The sequence below is a fragment of the Suillus discolor genome, assembly GCF_016758755.1.
Source record: "Suillus discolor strain FC423 chromosome Unknown F5147scaffold_7, whole genome shotgun sequence".
NCBI lineage: Eukaryota > Fungi > Basidiomycota > Agaricomycetes > Boletales > Suillaceae > Suillus > Suillus discolor.
The window spans coordinates 785,169-798,879 of record NW_024541254.1 but is presented as its reverse complement, the minus strand read 5'-3'; the positions used below and the strand labels follow the sequence as shown (position 1 = coordinate 798,879).

Below are 13,711 nucleotides of genomic sequence, written 5' to 3'. Positions count from 1 at the left end.
AAGGGGGCCATGCAGCGAACGATAATACCCTCTCCATTACCAAGACTAATAACATTAATGCACTATATTGCGAACATACTACGAAACCCCTCGTTCTACCACTGAACCACACAGAGAACCATGATCTACCTACCAGCGACGCTTCCTGAGATTGGTAGCCAGCCATTCTAGGCCCTCGTACAAGCCATCGCCCGAAGTTGCACAAGTAGACTGCAGCACATCAACGCAGGGCTGCCACACAGACGAGGGATGCGTACCTGGATGTACCACGTTCTCCGTCCGAGCTTCCGCAATTCCAGTTTATCGGTGAGTTCACCCGCGCTCATAGCGCCAGGCATGTCCTGCTTATTCGCAAACACAAGCAAAAGCGAGTCCCGTAATTGGTCGTTGTTCATCAGCATGTGAAGTTCCTCTTTCGCTTCTGAAATGCGATCGCGATCGCTGGAATCGACCACAAAAATAATGCCCTCTGCACCATTAAAGTCTGGATATTGATGAGAAACCATTTGCACGACCACATAGTGAATGTCATACAGTACTGCCAGAGAAGACGAATCCTTTGTTGACCCCCGACGTCCCACACGGTAAACTGGATTTTCTTGTACGCAACCGTTTCCACGTTGAATCCTGCATTTATGTGATAAATAAGGCCGGTAGGTCACACTAACCTGTTTACCTATTGTAGGAATGGTCGTGACAACCTCGCCGAGCTTCAGCTTGTAGAGTATCGTTGTCTTACCCGCATTGTCGAGTCCAAGCTATTGATCCTGTAAGTATCGGTCTCAACATCTTGTTCAAGACAATACCATCAGTAATCCTGTAGAATTTGTTAAGTAGCCCGTTTTGATTGAGACTTTGTGTATGGCACTTACTTGTCTCCTGTTGGGTGAATAACCCTGAAAAAATGTGAGAAATAACAAGTCCCATGTTGTCTGAAAGAGTTTCTGCGGTGATCTAATCGTCTGGCCATGAACACCTTTATATTGAGTATTCTCGTGACACGTCCAAGAGAGTTTTCAATACGTGTCCCTGGTAGACTGCTGCGCTTACACGAATCACCTAGATCCTGACTCACAAATTCCGGCAGCTGTGGTGAGATGCTTGATATGAGTCAATTGCTGCCAGTGTCCCGTCTGCTTTCACACTGCTTCGCGACTGGTCGAGACTTGCTATTATCCTGTATCTGATGTTGCCATAGTGTCTGGTTTCATTCGATATGTTTGCCACGCATGAGCAATTGCAGGCCGAGCGCTTTGAGAGGACCGACTAGACCGACTTATATATCCGCAGATTCACGATGAGATTAGCTTTAATCACAACCTCAGATTAAGATCTAGCACTAATGGACACACGACAAAGTCTATCTTACTCGGGTTGTATTTGTCGGCCATCGTGGCAGGTCTGAGCACATGGTAGTGAATGACATTACATTGACAGTACAAAAAGGTAGGGTAATGTATGACGTAAGACTTACAGGACGAGAGCGATGAAGAAACATATGATACAAAGTAAAGTCAAGCTACACGGAAAACATGATGATGCTGCAGGGAAAGATGCAAAAAGACGTGTTGTACAACAAGATAAACGATCCACTATGTTCTGTACACTGTGTTCTGTAGGACTTGAATTAGAGTATCTTATGATGAAACTAGGAAGGTATGCAATTGAGCGGCTTTGGAGATTAGCTTACTTTTCCAGGTATGCCGCCATCTCAATTGAGCGACAACCCAGTTTCTTAATTACCCCGTAGGGCGTTGCTGACCCTCTGCCGCCACGAGCGGTAAATTCCGCAGGAGGGGCTGGGAGCGTATCTGCAGAGTTCAAAAAGAACCAACTGCTCTTGAAAACCAGCGTTGAACCAGACTTGTTCACGGGCTAATTCAGGCCAGTGAGTCTCATCGTGCTCACTGAAAAATATAGTGGAACCGACCTGTTCTAACTTCGTCCATGGCCTGCGTCGCGTTTATGCGCTTCGTGTACATGACTAGGAGAGACATTCAATTAGACCGCTGCTGAACTGGGCAGGAAGACAACTAACGGTATGCCGCGACTACTGCCGCACTGCGAGATAAACCCTGCAGGCAGTGTACCAACACCACCCCTCGGGCTTGTAGGGCTCGATCAATGAACTGACACACAGCGGGCATATGTATCAGGAGATCAGCAGTGTCGACATCCTCTACAGGAATTCGAAGAAAGGTAATTCCACTTTCGGGCAGCTCCGAAGGGATAGGGTCGTTGCAAACGGAGACAATATGAGAAATATTGCGCTCCGATAACGACCGCGGTGACCTTGCTGCATGGATACTGGATGAAGAAATCAAAAAATCAGAGTCTGGACTGTACAGCAGTTCGGATCCGCAGCATACTTACTTTCCAAGATAGAGTTTGCCCTCGATGATTGTGTCGACGTTCTTCCAGCCCATGTTGTTTAACTGATTTATCTTGGAAAACCTGCGAGAAAGTCTAAAGTCCTCCTCAAATTCATTGTTGGTTTTGTACCTCCTCATACAAGGACTATTCTGCCCTCCGAGCACGGCTCGGAGAGGATGGAGTAGCCGTGTTTGTGGTCACCATGGTTCAGCGTTCTGTGAGGTAGAAACATGGCGGTGTGGTAAACGTTGGGTAAACGGCTTCATCACAGCCAATTTCGAGCGGGACACGAAGAAGATATGAAAGCAGTGCAGTGGAGAAGTCAATTTTACAACAGTTATGAAAAGCGCGTTCACCGCCACCCCAAGTCATAACGCTGAAAATACGCTATATTTTTGAGATCACTATTAACGAGACGGACGTGGCTTACGTCATATCCGGGGGTACCCTCCCCAGTAATCCTGTGCTGTTCCCTCCGATCCTTCTTCTCGCAACGTGAGATACTGAAAATTATCCAAATAAGGCAAGTGTGAGGCCTCATTCGGTGATACGCTAGTAAGTCCGTGAACATTCCGGGTATTGCAGTCACCCGAGTCGCTCAAGTACACACCACAAGCTGACAGAGACAGGCAGAGTCTATGTGTCGGTGCAGCATGCAGTGTAAAGGCTATCTTCGAACAACGTCATCGATATCGATGTACGCTGAAGACTTCTTACCAGACCATCATCGTGAGCTGGGTCAAAAAATATCAATATACGAACATGCAAAGTTTGCGGCCCAAGTTGCAAATGGGACGGATTGTGTTGATAGAAGGCGTGGAGAGCGGAACATGCAATAGAAAGATTGATAAGCACCGGGAACTGGACGTACCTAAAGCCGCAAACTTTGCGAAGATCGTGGTCAATCTTGAAAACATTAGACTGGTCAATCGCCCCGCATTCATCCGATATACAGCATGAACGGATAATATCACGGACCGTTGCAATACCGTTGGTTACGGTGTCACTTCAACTTATTGGTGCGCTTAGTGCTCATAAACGAGTTGATTGCCCCGAGGGTGCCACGTGACTCAAGGGCGCGCTTGCCTGCCTGCCGCCATTTCCGATTCCTTAGGCACCAACCAACACTAAGCGTGGACCGTAACGGCGTGGCTGCCGTTGACATCTGCCTAGGAACATGCCTAAGGAGTGCTGAGATCACGTTTCGGTGGCCGCATCGCCGAATGGCATGTTTTTGGTATTTACAAAGGCCGCCAGCTGCCTGGCGGCCAAGTACTGACAGTTACAGTTATTAAAGCACGCAGTCAGAGCCCAGAAGCCATTTTTGCTTTTATCAATCTTTCCCTCGTGTCACTATCAGTACTCTAATATCTCGTTGCGATGAAATTCGAGGTTGTGTGGAAATCATCAGTGAGTTGATCTTCAAATCTTTTTTGTCTGTGAATCTAATGACCAGAAAAGCACTACCACTCCGATGGTCGTCGCCGGAGCAGACCTAAACCTTCAGTCTTCCATGGATGGCTAGTCAAATGGCGCGCTACATTTAGTGGAAATGAGCAACTTCGACGAGAAGGCATACGCGAAATGCGCGAAGCTAAAGCCATCAAACGACAGAAGAAGGTTGCGAAGAGAGCCAAAAACGACCGGGCAAAGCCGGGACTATTCTCATGGTTCAGCTTTGGAAATACAAAAAAGACAAGACGGGCTCTTAGACCCGACGGACTGGCTCGAAGCTCTCACAGTTCTCATAAGAGCAACAGCAGCCGACAAGCGGCTCGGATCAGCCGACGACCTACAAGACAAACTTCACGACAACCGTCATATAATTCTAAACGAGGTGTCGCGCGAATGAGGTCTTCCAGAAAATGATCACGCTACATCCTGACGTGTTGAGGTACTATCTATTATCATATTATGTATTTGAACACACCACCTGCAGGGACTTATTTATCTCGGAAGTTATGCTGTAACTTATATTTGCCTCTCTTAGGACTGTTATTTGATAGTCGAAACTATAATGATAAGACTCACTCGAATCGGAATGTCTGTGCATTATACGGGAAGGGGATGTGAGTGACAATGTGATGAACTAGATTTCAGCAATATGCAATAAATCGCCAGGCACATGGCAGTCTCGGGTCGGGTGCTTTGGCTTCAGTAGATGGAAGAGATGAAAATATGATACTCGTGGATGCGAGATATAGATCTGCATGGGCAATTACGAAGTGGATAGGCGAGAATTTAACTTTCCACGTCAACTTTGAAAAGGATGCTTTTTCTTTTTGCGCCTTTTGCGCTTCTTCTTGGAATTATCCGGGTTGTCATCCTTACCGGATCCATCGCTTCGGTCCGGCGGTCCGTCAAGATTCAGCAGCGGAACCGTTAAACGCAGAGCCTCTGGATGACGAGGTGCATGCCGAAGTGGTGAAGGATATTGAGTCGAAATATCCGGGACATTCAGTTCGCCATCCCGTTTCAGCTCTGTGCTTCTGTTTACGTCCATGTATTGAAATAGCAGAACGATGACTCACCTGTTTGCAAAGCAGCCATTGAAAATGGACCGGATGTCGAAGATGAGACGGAATACGGTTTACTGCCGAGAGGAGGTGAATTGACAGAGAGATTTTGATCGCCGGATCGGTCTGGGGTGGTAATAGACTGCGAATGGGGGATCGCCTGCTCGTGGAAGCTCATGCTCCGTTCGCTATCAGTAGCAGAGCGCTTCCGTGATTTCTTCCCCCTCTTCTTCACAGACGAGTCTAAGTTAATTTTACTCGCTTCAAGTGAGGACGATATGGAAGTAACGTGGCGTCCTTGTTCCAAATCATCATCACCCCCGGTCTTGTTATCCCCACCATCCGCCTGCCGATGCGGGGAACTCGGCTTATGGGTTGATTGCGTCACAGAGGTCCCAAGCATTTTCGCTTTCGTCTTCGATCTTACTGCGAACGGATCCAGTTTCATTTTCTTTCTAACCGTCCCTCCCCTTCTTTCTTCGTCTTCTGAATGATGTTCCGGATTAAGCGTGGTATCATCTTTGGGGGTGCGCTTGAGTCCTTTCCCTATCAAGTGATGCTTTAGACGCGCAGCGTCACGAGCTGTTGTAGAAGATTCCGGTATCGGAGCACCGACACCCAGTCTACTCGGTAATGCACGTCAATTATAGAAACCACAATCGTCATTTATACTATGACACACCTAGGAGGCCTACGTAGTTGCTCGTCGAGTAACTTTTGAGCGTCCACTGCGCCTTTGCTGAGATTAGCTTTATGTGCAGGCTGTATCCACGATGAGACTAGATCTTCTGCAAATGACATGGACATATTGATTTGGGCCTGCAATGTTTCTGTGTCAATGTCGTCGTCAGCTATCAGGTCCATCGTTTCTGTCGTAGACATCCTGCAAGAAATGAATAGTGAAATGTATGGAATCGTAGTGTTGAGGCATACAGAGAGACTGGAAGCACCCCTGTGTGCAAATAAAATTTTGGTTTGGAGTTGGGTATCGTTTCCCGCGGTCCAAGAAATCTCGCCTAGCATCAACTTATCATACCACATATCTTCCTAGCTTGAAGCCGGCCACTTACGTCGCCATACACAAGACTGAAATGATTCCCGTTGGTCTCAAACGCAAATGGGAAGATATAGAATATGATTCAGATGATGATGAACCAACTTTCGGAAAACAAATATTGCCTGTGGCGAATCTACCTATCAACTTTGACCGCGAGCCAGAAGATGGACTGGAATATCTGTTCACGGTTAGGTAAGTTGACATGGTTGCATTTGATTCTCTGTTCATACTTCCACAGACGCGATGCACGGCGGCTACCGCATGTCACAAGGGTCACTAACCCGTACGAACTGCCCGAACCCGTTCCGCCACTTGATTTCGTGCAATCCGACAGCTCACATAGCAACCTTCCCTCTGAACTTTGGCGTTCTACTTTCTTAACACACTTTCGAAATTTCAGAAAGGTAACTGTTCGCCGTCAGGCTTGTGTGCCTGAATGGATGATGAACTTTGACTTCCAGAACATCGCTCAACCAACTATCCACGTGCATATCGATCCTCACGGATCACGGAAGGTTATGCCAGATAAGAAAGAAAGAGATCTATGGTGGTCATTTCTTGCCGGTTCACCGGAATCAGACTGGAACCCACCCAAAAAGACAAAGAAAATGTCGACAAAAAATAGATCCTATGGTCGCATGTCAGCGTTTTGCGACGAGTCGGAGGTGGAATATAACACCAATAACCAGCAAAATATTCACGAAACCCACGAGACCTGGCGTATCAATTCAGAAGGCGACGTTGAACTCGCGGAGGATAATCTAGCAGGTACACCATCATCCGCAGTTCAGCCACGTTCAAATGGTTCTGGCTTATCTATGTCACCAGTGCAGACAGAATCCAGAAGCACGAGTTCCTTGCTGACTCGTCCAGGCCCGGAACAGCCTCGTGAGATCACCCCCTCATTGCTGCGAAAAATAGATCATGTGCGTATGACAGCGCCTTACAAGCGTCTCAAGCTAAATCGAGTGCAGAATTTATCCCTGCACCTTCTTATGTACTTCGCTCACTGGATGAACATCCACCTGCAGCACCCCGCTGAACCAAGCTTTACGATCCTTGAGAGTCATGCACGTTGGATGTTTGTGTTGTTGGCTAAAGTGGAAGACTTCATTTCAGCGGATGACATGAGTCAACTCAGGAGCCTAGCCCGCGCTTGTTTGGAACTGCTTGTCCGGCGACTGAAGGCCGAGAAGCCTGGAGTGCCTGACGATGTGTCATCCAAGATTGGCATGACTGACGCGTCATGTTGGATCATTTTTACGGCCGTCTCTGGCATATGGGGACAAAGTGATCTTTGGCGGGACGCGGAGAAGTTACTGGCGAGTGCTTAATGTCGTATGGCTATATCACTGACTACGTTAGAGCTAATTCCATGGCGATCATCCGTGCTCAGCGGTCCGCTGGTTGAAGTTTGAACACTAGTGTGCACGGCGAGACGGGAACCTCGTTGTTTGTGGACTTCCGTCTTCAATTTCAAGTCTCAAACATGATTGTGATGGTGTTTGACGCATGCAGCAATGAACGACCGGTACTTCATTCCGATGGTGTCGGGCGTTCTCTGCGCATTGTATTTCTCAGTCACCGGTGCTCATGCATGGACGAATTCCGGGTCTTAGACAATGTTGGGAGCCCGAACAAGCTCAGGCCTATAGTTATCTCTCGCGCTTATCACACGTTATATATACGGTGAACGTTTGAACCCCCTATAATGTCTTAGATCACCAGATCATATCGTTTGTTAATGCACGGGCTGAAACCCCCTTGATGATCATTGTCATCAACATGCATGTCTTGGCGATCTGTCCAACACGGCGTGGGAACCAAACATGCGATAACTTATTCGGGTCGGCATCAAATTTAGACCCAGACGTAATATATCCAAGCGAGACTAGGCGGAACTCTTTTAATTGCCCTTTTCACCACGTTCGTTACCCTTCAAAAAAGAAGTCAGACTCTTTTTCAGCCCCCCCCACCACCTACTTACTGGTTCTGCAAGCATGCGCTTTTCCGCCGTCATCTTTTTGGCCTCCATCGCGTCTGCCTTTGCATACGAGGTCACCTCTCCAGGTGATAGCGAGGGTTGGACAACTGCTGGACCCAACGTCCTGACTTGGAACCGCGTTGACACCGACCCAGCGAACTTCACGGTGGTGTTGACCAACGTGGTATGTGTATTGGCATACGCTCTACTGAAGAATTCTAATACTCTTTCCTCAGAACTATGGCGTCCTGAACCCTCAGGTGCTCAATGCACTTGTTGACGGGACCCTGGGCTCAATCGTCTGCAATGCTCCAAGTGGAGGCTGGCCTGTGGGCGCTGGCTTCCGTGTCAACCTTGCTGCAGATGCTCAACATCTCGACACCCTGCTTGCTCAGTCCAATCAATTCAACATCACCTCTGGCTCGTCGACTTCAACTTCTTCCACGGGTTCTGGCGCAAAAACTACTAGTACTTCTCTTTTGTATGTTTTATTTCATATTAAGTTATTATCTCTGACCAATTTTTCGTAGCTCTGGGACTACCGCGACAATTCCGGCCACTGCTGTAGCAGCGTCTACCACCAGTTCAGACACCAACACAACCCCCACTAGTAGCAGCGCAGCGATCCTTGGAATGAAAGTAGAGACGGGTCTCCTCACCGCTGTTGCAGCCTGCGTTGCCTTTATCACCACTCATTTCTGAACATTCGCGTAAAAACATGTTATCCTTAGACACTTGGATATTTTCTCTTCGTGTAGTGTTTTTTTTGTGCAAATTTGCATTATGGTTGCTGTGATATGGACATCTTCCTGATACCCTTACATCGTTGCAGCAATTCATTCTTCATTACTATATCGTACATGCTTCTCGCCTTGCTCTCGAGATTTTGTCGATAATCACATTCAGTGGTAGATCTCTCACCATTCACTGGGTGGGGTTAGTAGTAGTCTCCTGTTTCAGACCTTGAAGAAGGAAGACGTTCCTATTTTTTCTCACCTCGCCTTCCTCGGTTGAATCAACAATGTCAACTAATTCTTACGAACACTTACTTCCTCCCAGTTGGAAGGCTCAGGTCACGGGTTGGCTTGCAGAGGATACACCATCATTTGATTACGGTGGTTACGTTGTCGGTGAGGTTCACCGTGAAGCATTTCTTTTCGGGAAAGGCAACCAGATTGCGGTCTTGGCCGGACGACCCTTCTTCACTGAAGTCTTCGCACAGCTTGGATGCGAGTACGTTCTCATGACGATGTCATCAATTCCCTGTGATTGATGGACCTGCAGGGTTAAATGGCACTTGGAGGAGGGCGAGACTTTCGAGCCCATCAAGCACATCGCTACTGTTCGAGGCAAAGCAAGGCACCTTCTGCTTGGCGAGCGTATCGCCTTGAACATGCTTGCTAGGTGCAGCGGCATTGCAACGAAGTAAGCTGCGCATTTGTCCTGATTGTACCTAATACCTATCGTGTTTACGTCCTCGTCTTCCTGGGAAGATCCAAACGTATCAAAGATCTTGCGGTAGGTTATGGTTACAAGGGTATTATTGCTGGAACCAGGAAGACAACTCCAGGTAAGCTGCCCCTTCAAGCAGCTTGGTCCGCTCACGATCACCAGGGTTTCGGTTGGTCGAAAAGTATGGAATGATTGTAGGAGGTATTGATCCTCACCGCCACGATCTTTCGAGTATGATCATGCTCAAGGATAATCATATATGGTCATCTGGTGCGCCTCGGTTTACGAAGTACTTAATTAAAGATCCGCTGATATCAGTCCAAGGATCGATCACCGCTGCAATCCAACAGGCCCGCGCAGTGGGCGGCTTTAGCTTGCTGCTTGATGTGGAAGTTGGTTCGGAAGCTGAAGCAGATGAGGCAATCGAAGCGGGCGCTGACATCATTATGCTGGACAATATTGAAGGGGAATATCTTGTGAGCGTCGCTCGAAAGCTCAAGGAGAAGTGGGCTGGGAAACGGAAGTTCCTCTTCGAGACGAGCGGTAACATCACCGAGGCTAACCTGCAAGAACGTGCAATCAATGGTTAGTGGACGTTTGCTTCTTGATGGCCTATATTTACCGTATCATGATAGACATCGACATCCTCAGCACAAGTATTGTTCATCAGTCCGTCCAACACATAGATTTCAGCTTGAAGATCCAGATACCTCATTAATAGACACTTGGATATACATTATGTGTATACTTGATCATGGAGATCGAAAAGTCTAAGCGCATTCAACCCTAGGATGTTAGCCTGGTGTTCCGGCTTGGAATCTACACCAGGCATTCCCCGGATAGCTGCCAGATTGCTTTCTACGCTTGGCCATTTTTGGCTCGCTTCAAGTGGCGGGAAGAATGGGTGATCGGTACCAAACAATAGTCTGGAGCTTCCGACCACAGGATCAACAGTCCCTCCACCACTCTTGAACGCAGATGCACGAGAAATGGTTCGGCTAACGAAAGTCAACTCCTCGGGCCCGTACGCGACGGCGTCGAAATAGAGTTGGCCAAGGTAATATCTTAAATCATGCTTCAACCTATTCGCAACGATAGGATCATGTTGGATGCACGAAGCCAACCGAGATGACAGCTGAGGCAAGGCTCCCCCAGAATGAGCTAAGAGTAAACGGAGGTTCGGGAAACGATCTAAAACACCTGAGAGAATGAGGCGCGTGATGGCCTAAACATCGATGTAAAAACTCATGCTTGATGATTAGTCGCGAAATATTACCTACAATGGTTGTCTCGAAAGGAAAGCCCAAGGCCAGTGGCAAAACATGTCCATTATCATTCTCTCCAAATGCTGTGCTGTCAACACCATAGTGTGGGTGTATGAAGACGACAAGCCTCGCTGCCTGAATAGCGTCCCAGATTGGGTCTAACGCACTGTCATCGAGACCTTTCCCGATGCCCTTGGTTCCCATGATGATGCCTCGGATGTGAGGTAGTAATTTAAGATATTCTATAGCTTGAACGATGGCAGACACTTCTACATCCGGGACAAGAGGGAGAAGGCCGAAGCCGTAGAGCGTTTTGAGACCAGAGAATCCTTCGGCAGGGGGAGAAGTTGCACAATACTCTTCGAGGTTATTATTCAGTTCGTGAGCCAGCGTCTGAGCCCGATCCGCTGGCAAGAAATCGAGCCATGGATTGGCTGAACTGCCGGCGAGGGTGATCGGTTACTCCGTACTATCCGAAGAAGCGAACGAACAAACCTCACGAATGAGATGTTTATACCATGCCTCCGCATGAATTCAAGCTTCTCATCTCGATCCCAGTACTGATATATTCTAAGCGAATGTGCTTGTACTTCATTTGAAATAGTAGACATACCTGAGGACCAACTGGGCGACCACCGCTTGGCTCTCCATCCAAAATCAACAATCTTTCTTCAGTCTTGACCCCATTTGTCCAGTTCAAGATACGAGGAGCTGAGGTTCTTGCACGAAGCTCAGCTGCGTACTGAGGCAAGTAAACATGGGTGTGCACATCAACAATCGGATGCCTTATGTTCGCCATCCTCGTGACGCTCTTGAGCAGCTCAGTCATAACGCGCTGGCCTGGCTTTACTGGATGCATCAATCGATAAGGCCGGTGACCTGCCAAATGCGCGCCGGGACGAATCTTTATGGATCTGGAGGGCCGCTGATGGCGGCGCAGTAATAGAAAGTGGTATTCGTGCCGGAACCTTTTCACTTGAATGGTCACGTACTCAAGGATTCCATTTATCATTTGTCGGCAACGTCAACTGGCAGGCATGCTGGACGCTAGTCGGCTGGTGCTTTTACTTCATAACACTCATGACCAACGAACTGCAGGCGCGTTCTCCACTATCCAGAGCGCGCAGAGTTCACGAAGAGGTCTGTGGGTTTATTTCTACCATATCAACACGGTCACTTACAGCGGAGCCAGTGGATGCAGGTCACAGATTCGCTCCGCCGTATAGGCAATGAGCTCAACCAAATGATTATCGACTCAGTGGACGAATCTAGAGCACACAACACCCGAGCTACGGAATGGGAAACCAGACATCATGATATTGCCACGGAGAACAACGCCTTCAGAGCTCGTAACGAGGAATTGAAACGTCTACTCGAACTAAGCAAGCCTGATACAAGAAACGTAATCGAGAGCAGAGACGCCGCATATCGTAAATTGCAACATGTACAGCGTGTAATGCGCGATCTCTTAATGGATATGGACTTGGCGGTAACACATCTACCTTCTTTGTCGTATTACGTCCCTGAGATCAAGGTTCATATTATAGCCTGATTTTGGAGATAGCCCAAATGAAGGTGCTTCACTGCTGTTACAAGCAGAGCCTGAGCCGAAATACAAGGATATTGGCGCCTCCCCGTCCCCACCAGGCCAAAGTCACAGGAACGATAAGTCCTCTAACAGCTCTGGTTCTGGCAAGACTGCGCGCCCAATGTCCAAGGGAAAAGAGCGTAGCTCGCCCAAAACCCCGATGACTGTGCCAATTTCATCTCCAGCCTCAACTTCACATTCTCGCTCATCAAGGACAGGCGTAAGCGGTGGAACTATATCTGATCTCAGCAATCAGCAGAGATCATCTGAATCCAACAGCTCATCCGAACCATCTACGGATTTGTCCGTACACGTTGCGAAAAAGTCTTCTGGCGGTGTCGGCGATGTTTGGAAGCTGACTTCATCTCGCAGCCCCCGGAGTGCGGAAGTCATTTATCCTGTTGACATGCAAATGTTTCAGGAACAGCTAAACCTTGGCGAAGATACAGTGAGTAGCTCGAGCATATCATACGTGCAATCTAATGTTGTACAGATATATTCTCTAGAAAGGTACCTAGTATTCTTACCAATAGTTCATCCATGTTCAACCTATATTCAGCCTTGGACAGGCGGATGAACATTGTTTCCCTTTACAGATTGTCGACAACATGGCATTTGTCCACGACCCGTTCTCGATGGATGGACCAGGCGGATCTTTCTTGATGAACTGGGGCACCCCAGGCGCCAACGAGACAGTCCATGCGTACATCGTCAAGAACTGCCCTAGAGATCGTGTTCTCCACACGTTCACCTTTCCCGTGAAAAGGGTAAGCTATCCATGTCAACTAGGATTAGGTTCTGATTATCTTATTTGATCATGTATAACAGGGAGTCTGGTATTATATTGGCGCCCAGAAATGGGTCGTGAAGGACATTTTCGAGGTCTGGTCCACTCTGGGTGATAGAGTAAGTCTGAGGAGCCTTATACGAGGATCGTTGACTTTAATTTTCGTCAAGGCTAAGGAAGTCGTCACCGGTAAACTACAGAGACGTTGCAACCGCAGGCTCTCCCAGCAAGAAATTGCTGAGATGATTCAAGATGGGCGACTGCAGCAATTCTGTATTGAAGTGAGCGGTCGTTCATTGAAAGATGTCAGTCGAGCATTTGCGAAGACGAGTTTAGGTTATGAAGGAGGGAATGTTGCCCAATGATCCTGATAATATCTTGATGTCTCTTTTTCTTTTTTCGTTGTCATTTTTTGTACTTGGTGCAATGGTGATGTATAATCACGATGGAGGACAGGATTTGCACGATATATAATCTCAGTCTGACTGAGACGGGTTTAGGCCCGATGATCCGAGTCTTGATGTCTTTTGTTTCGTTACCATGTTTTATACTTGGTACAACAACGGAGGACAGGATTTGCACAATACAGTCTAACACGATTCACCGTGCACCGGCATGTTAGAACGTTGATATCAAGCAAGGCTCGAGTCGAACGTGTATGGATTTTCATAAAAATTTTGGGTAACGTT

At 47.7% G+C, this 13,711-nt stretch overlaps 10 protein-coding genes across 10 annotated transcripts; 6 read left to right on the top strand and 4 right to left on the bottom strand.

The window, feature by feature from the left end:
* Positions 1-4: 4 nt before the first annotated feature.
* On the bottom strand, positions 5-1,055 carry F5147DRAFT_675630 (ADP-ribosylation factor family-domain-containing protein). The gene is made up of 6 exons (XM_041435935.1): positions 873-1,055; positions 807-817; positions 677-758; positions 535-627; positions 258-484; positions 5-210 (listed from the first exon to the last, which is right to left on the bottom strand). Exons 1-6 carry the CDS (start codon positions 925-927, stop codon positions 130-132), a joined length of 549 nt encoding a protein of 182 aa, XP_041297386.1. The 5' UTR covers positions 928-1,055; the 3' UTR covers positions 5-129.
* Positions 1,056-1,735: 680 nt separating this feature from the next.
* Positions 1,736-2,426, bottom strand: F5147DRAFT_743497 (protein-tyrosine phosphatase-like protein; the record flags this gene model as incomplete). The annotated part of the gene is made up of 4 exons (XM_041439606.1): positions 1,736-1,875; positions 1,931-1,984; positions 2,039-2,307; positions 2,374-2,426. The coding sequence occupies 4 exons, from the start codon at positions 2,424-2,426 to the stop codon at positions 1,736-1,738; spliced, it is 516 nt and encodes a 171-aa protein (XP_041297385.1).
* Positions 2,427-3,689: 1,263 nt separating this feature from the next.
* On the top strand, positions 3,690-4,376 carry F5147DRAFT_675622 (uncharacterized protein). Its single transcript, XM_041435934.1, has 2 exons — positions 3,690-3,783; positions 3,835-4,376. Exons 1-2 carry the CDS (start codon positions 3,754-3,756, stop codon positions 4,240-4,242), a joined length of 438 nt encoding a protein of 145 aa, XP_041297384.1. The 5' UTR covers positions 3,690-3,753; the 3' UTR covers positions 4,243-4,376.
* F5147DRAFT_629452 (uncharacterized protein) lies at positions 4,377-5,870 on the bottom strand. Its single transcript, XM_041432752.1, has 3 exons — positions 5,572-5,870; positions 4,905-5,512; positions 4,377-4,854 (listed from the first exon to the last, which is right to left on the bottom strand). The coding sequence occupies exons 1-3, from the start codon at positions 5,769-5,771 to the stop codon at positions 4,628-4,630; spliced, it is 1,035 nt and encodes a 344-aa protein (XP_041297383.1). The 5' UTR covers positions 5,772-5,870; the 3' UTR covers positions 4,377-4,627.
* Positions 5,871-5,879: 9 nt separating this feature from the next.
* Positions 5,880-7,726, top strand: F5147DRAFT_675618 (uncharacterized protein). The gene is made up of 4 exons (XM_041435933.1): positions 5,880-6,138; positions 6,185-6,350; positions 6,408-6,872; positions 6,921-7,726. The coding sequence occupies exons 1-4, from the start codon at positions 5,981-5,983 to the stop codon at positions 7,278-7,280; spliced, it is 1,149 nt and encodes a 382-aa protein (XP_041297382.1). The 5' UTR covers positions 5,880-5,980; the 3' UTR covers positions 7,281-7,726.
* Positions 7,727-7,840: 114 nt separating this feature from the next.
* Positions 7,841-8,939, top strand: F5147DRAFT_629447 (uncharacterized protein). Its single transcript, XM_041432751.1, has 3 exons — positions 7,841-8,114; positions 8,167-8,411; positions 8,461-8,939. The coding sequence occupies exons 1-3, from the start codon at positions 7,947-7,949 to the stop codon at positions 8,630-8,632; spliced, it is 585 nt and encodes a 194-aa protein (XP_041297381.1). The 5' UTR covers positions 7,841-7,946; the 3' UTR covers positions 8,633-8,939.
* On the top strand, positions 8,793-10,291 carry F5147DRAFT_387132 (Quinolinate phosphoribosyl transferase). Its single transcript, XM_041429543.1, has 6 exons — positions 8,793-9,163; positions 9,215-9,355; positions 9,424-9,500; positions 9,545-9,652; positions 9,707-9,967; positions 10,018-10,291. The coding sequence occupies exons 1-6, from the start codon at positions 8,952-8,954 to the stop codon at positions 10,098-10,100; spliced, it is 882 nt and encodes a 293-aa protein (XP_041297380.1). The 5' UTR covers positions 8,793-8,951; the 3' UTR covers positions 10,101-10,291.
* On the bottom strand, positions 10,119-11,446 carry F5147DRAFT_743493 (uncharacterized protein; the record flags this gene model as incomplete). Its single annotated transcript, XM_041439605.1, has 4 exons — positions 10,119-10,607; positions 10,663-11,086; positions 11,143-11,207; positions 11,261-11,446. The coding sequence occupies 4 exons, from the start codon at positions 11,444-11,446 to the stop codon at positions 10,119-10,121; spliced, it is 1,164 nt and encodes a 387-aa protein (XP_041297379.1).
* Positions 11,447-11,631: 185 nt separating this feature from the next.
* F5147DRAFT_387200 (uncharacterized protein) lies at positions 11,632-13,125 on the top strand. Its single transcript, XM_041429544.1, has 4 exons — positions 11,632-11,787; positions 11,840-12,136; positions 12,195-13,002; positions 13,064-13,125. The coding sequence occupies exons 1-3, from the start codon at positions 11,728-11,730 to the stop codon at positions 12,810-12,812; spliced, it is 975 nt and encodes a 324-aa protein (XP_041297378.1). The 5' UTR covers positions 11,632-11,727; the 3' UTR covers positions 12,813-13,002; positions 13,064-13,125.
* Positions 12,793-13,619, top strand: F5147DRAFT_675608 (uncharacterized protein). The gene is made up of 2 exons (XM_041435932.1): positions 12,793-13,002; positions 13,064-13,619. The coding sequence occupies exons 1-2, from the start codon at positions 12,844-12,846 to the stop codon at positions 13,385-13,387; spliced, it is 483 nt and encodes a 160-aa protein (XP_041297377.1). The 5' UTR covers positions 12,793-12,843; the 3' UTR covers positions 13,388-13,619.
* Positions 13,620-13,711: the final 92 nt, after the last annotated feature.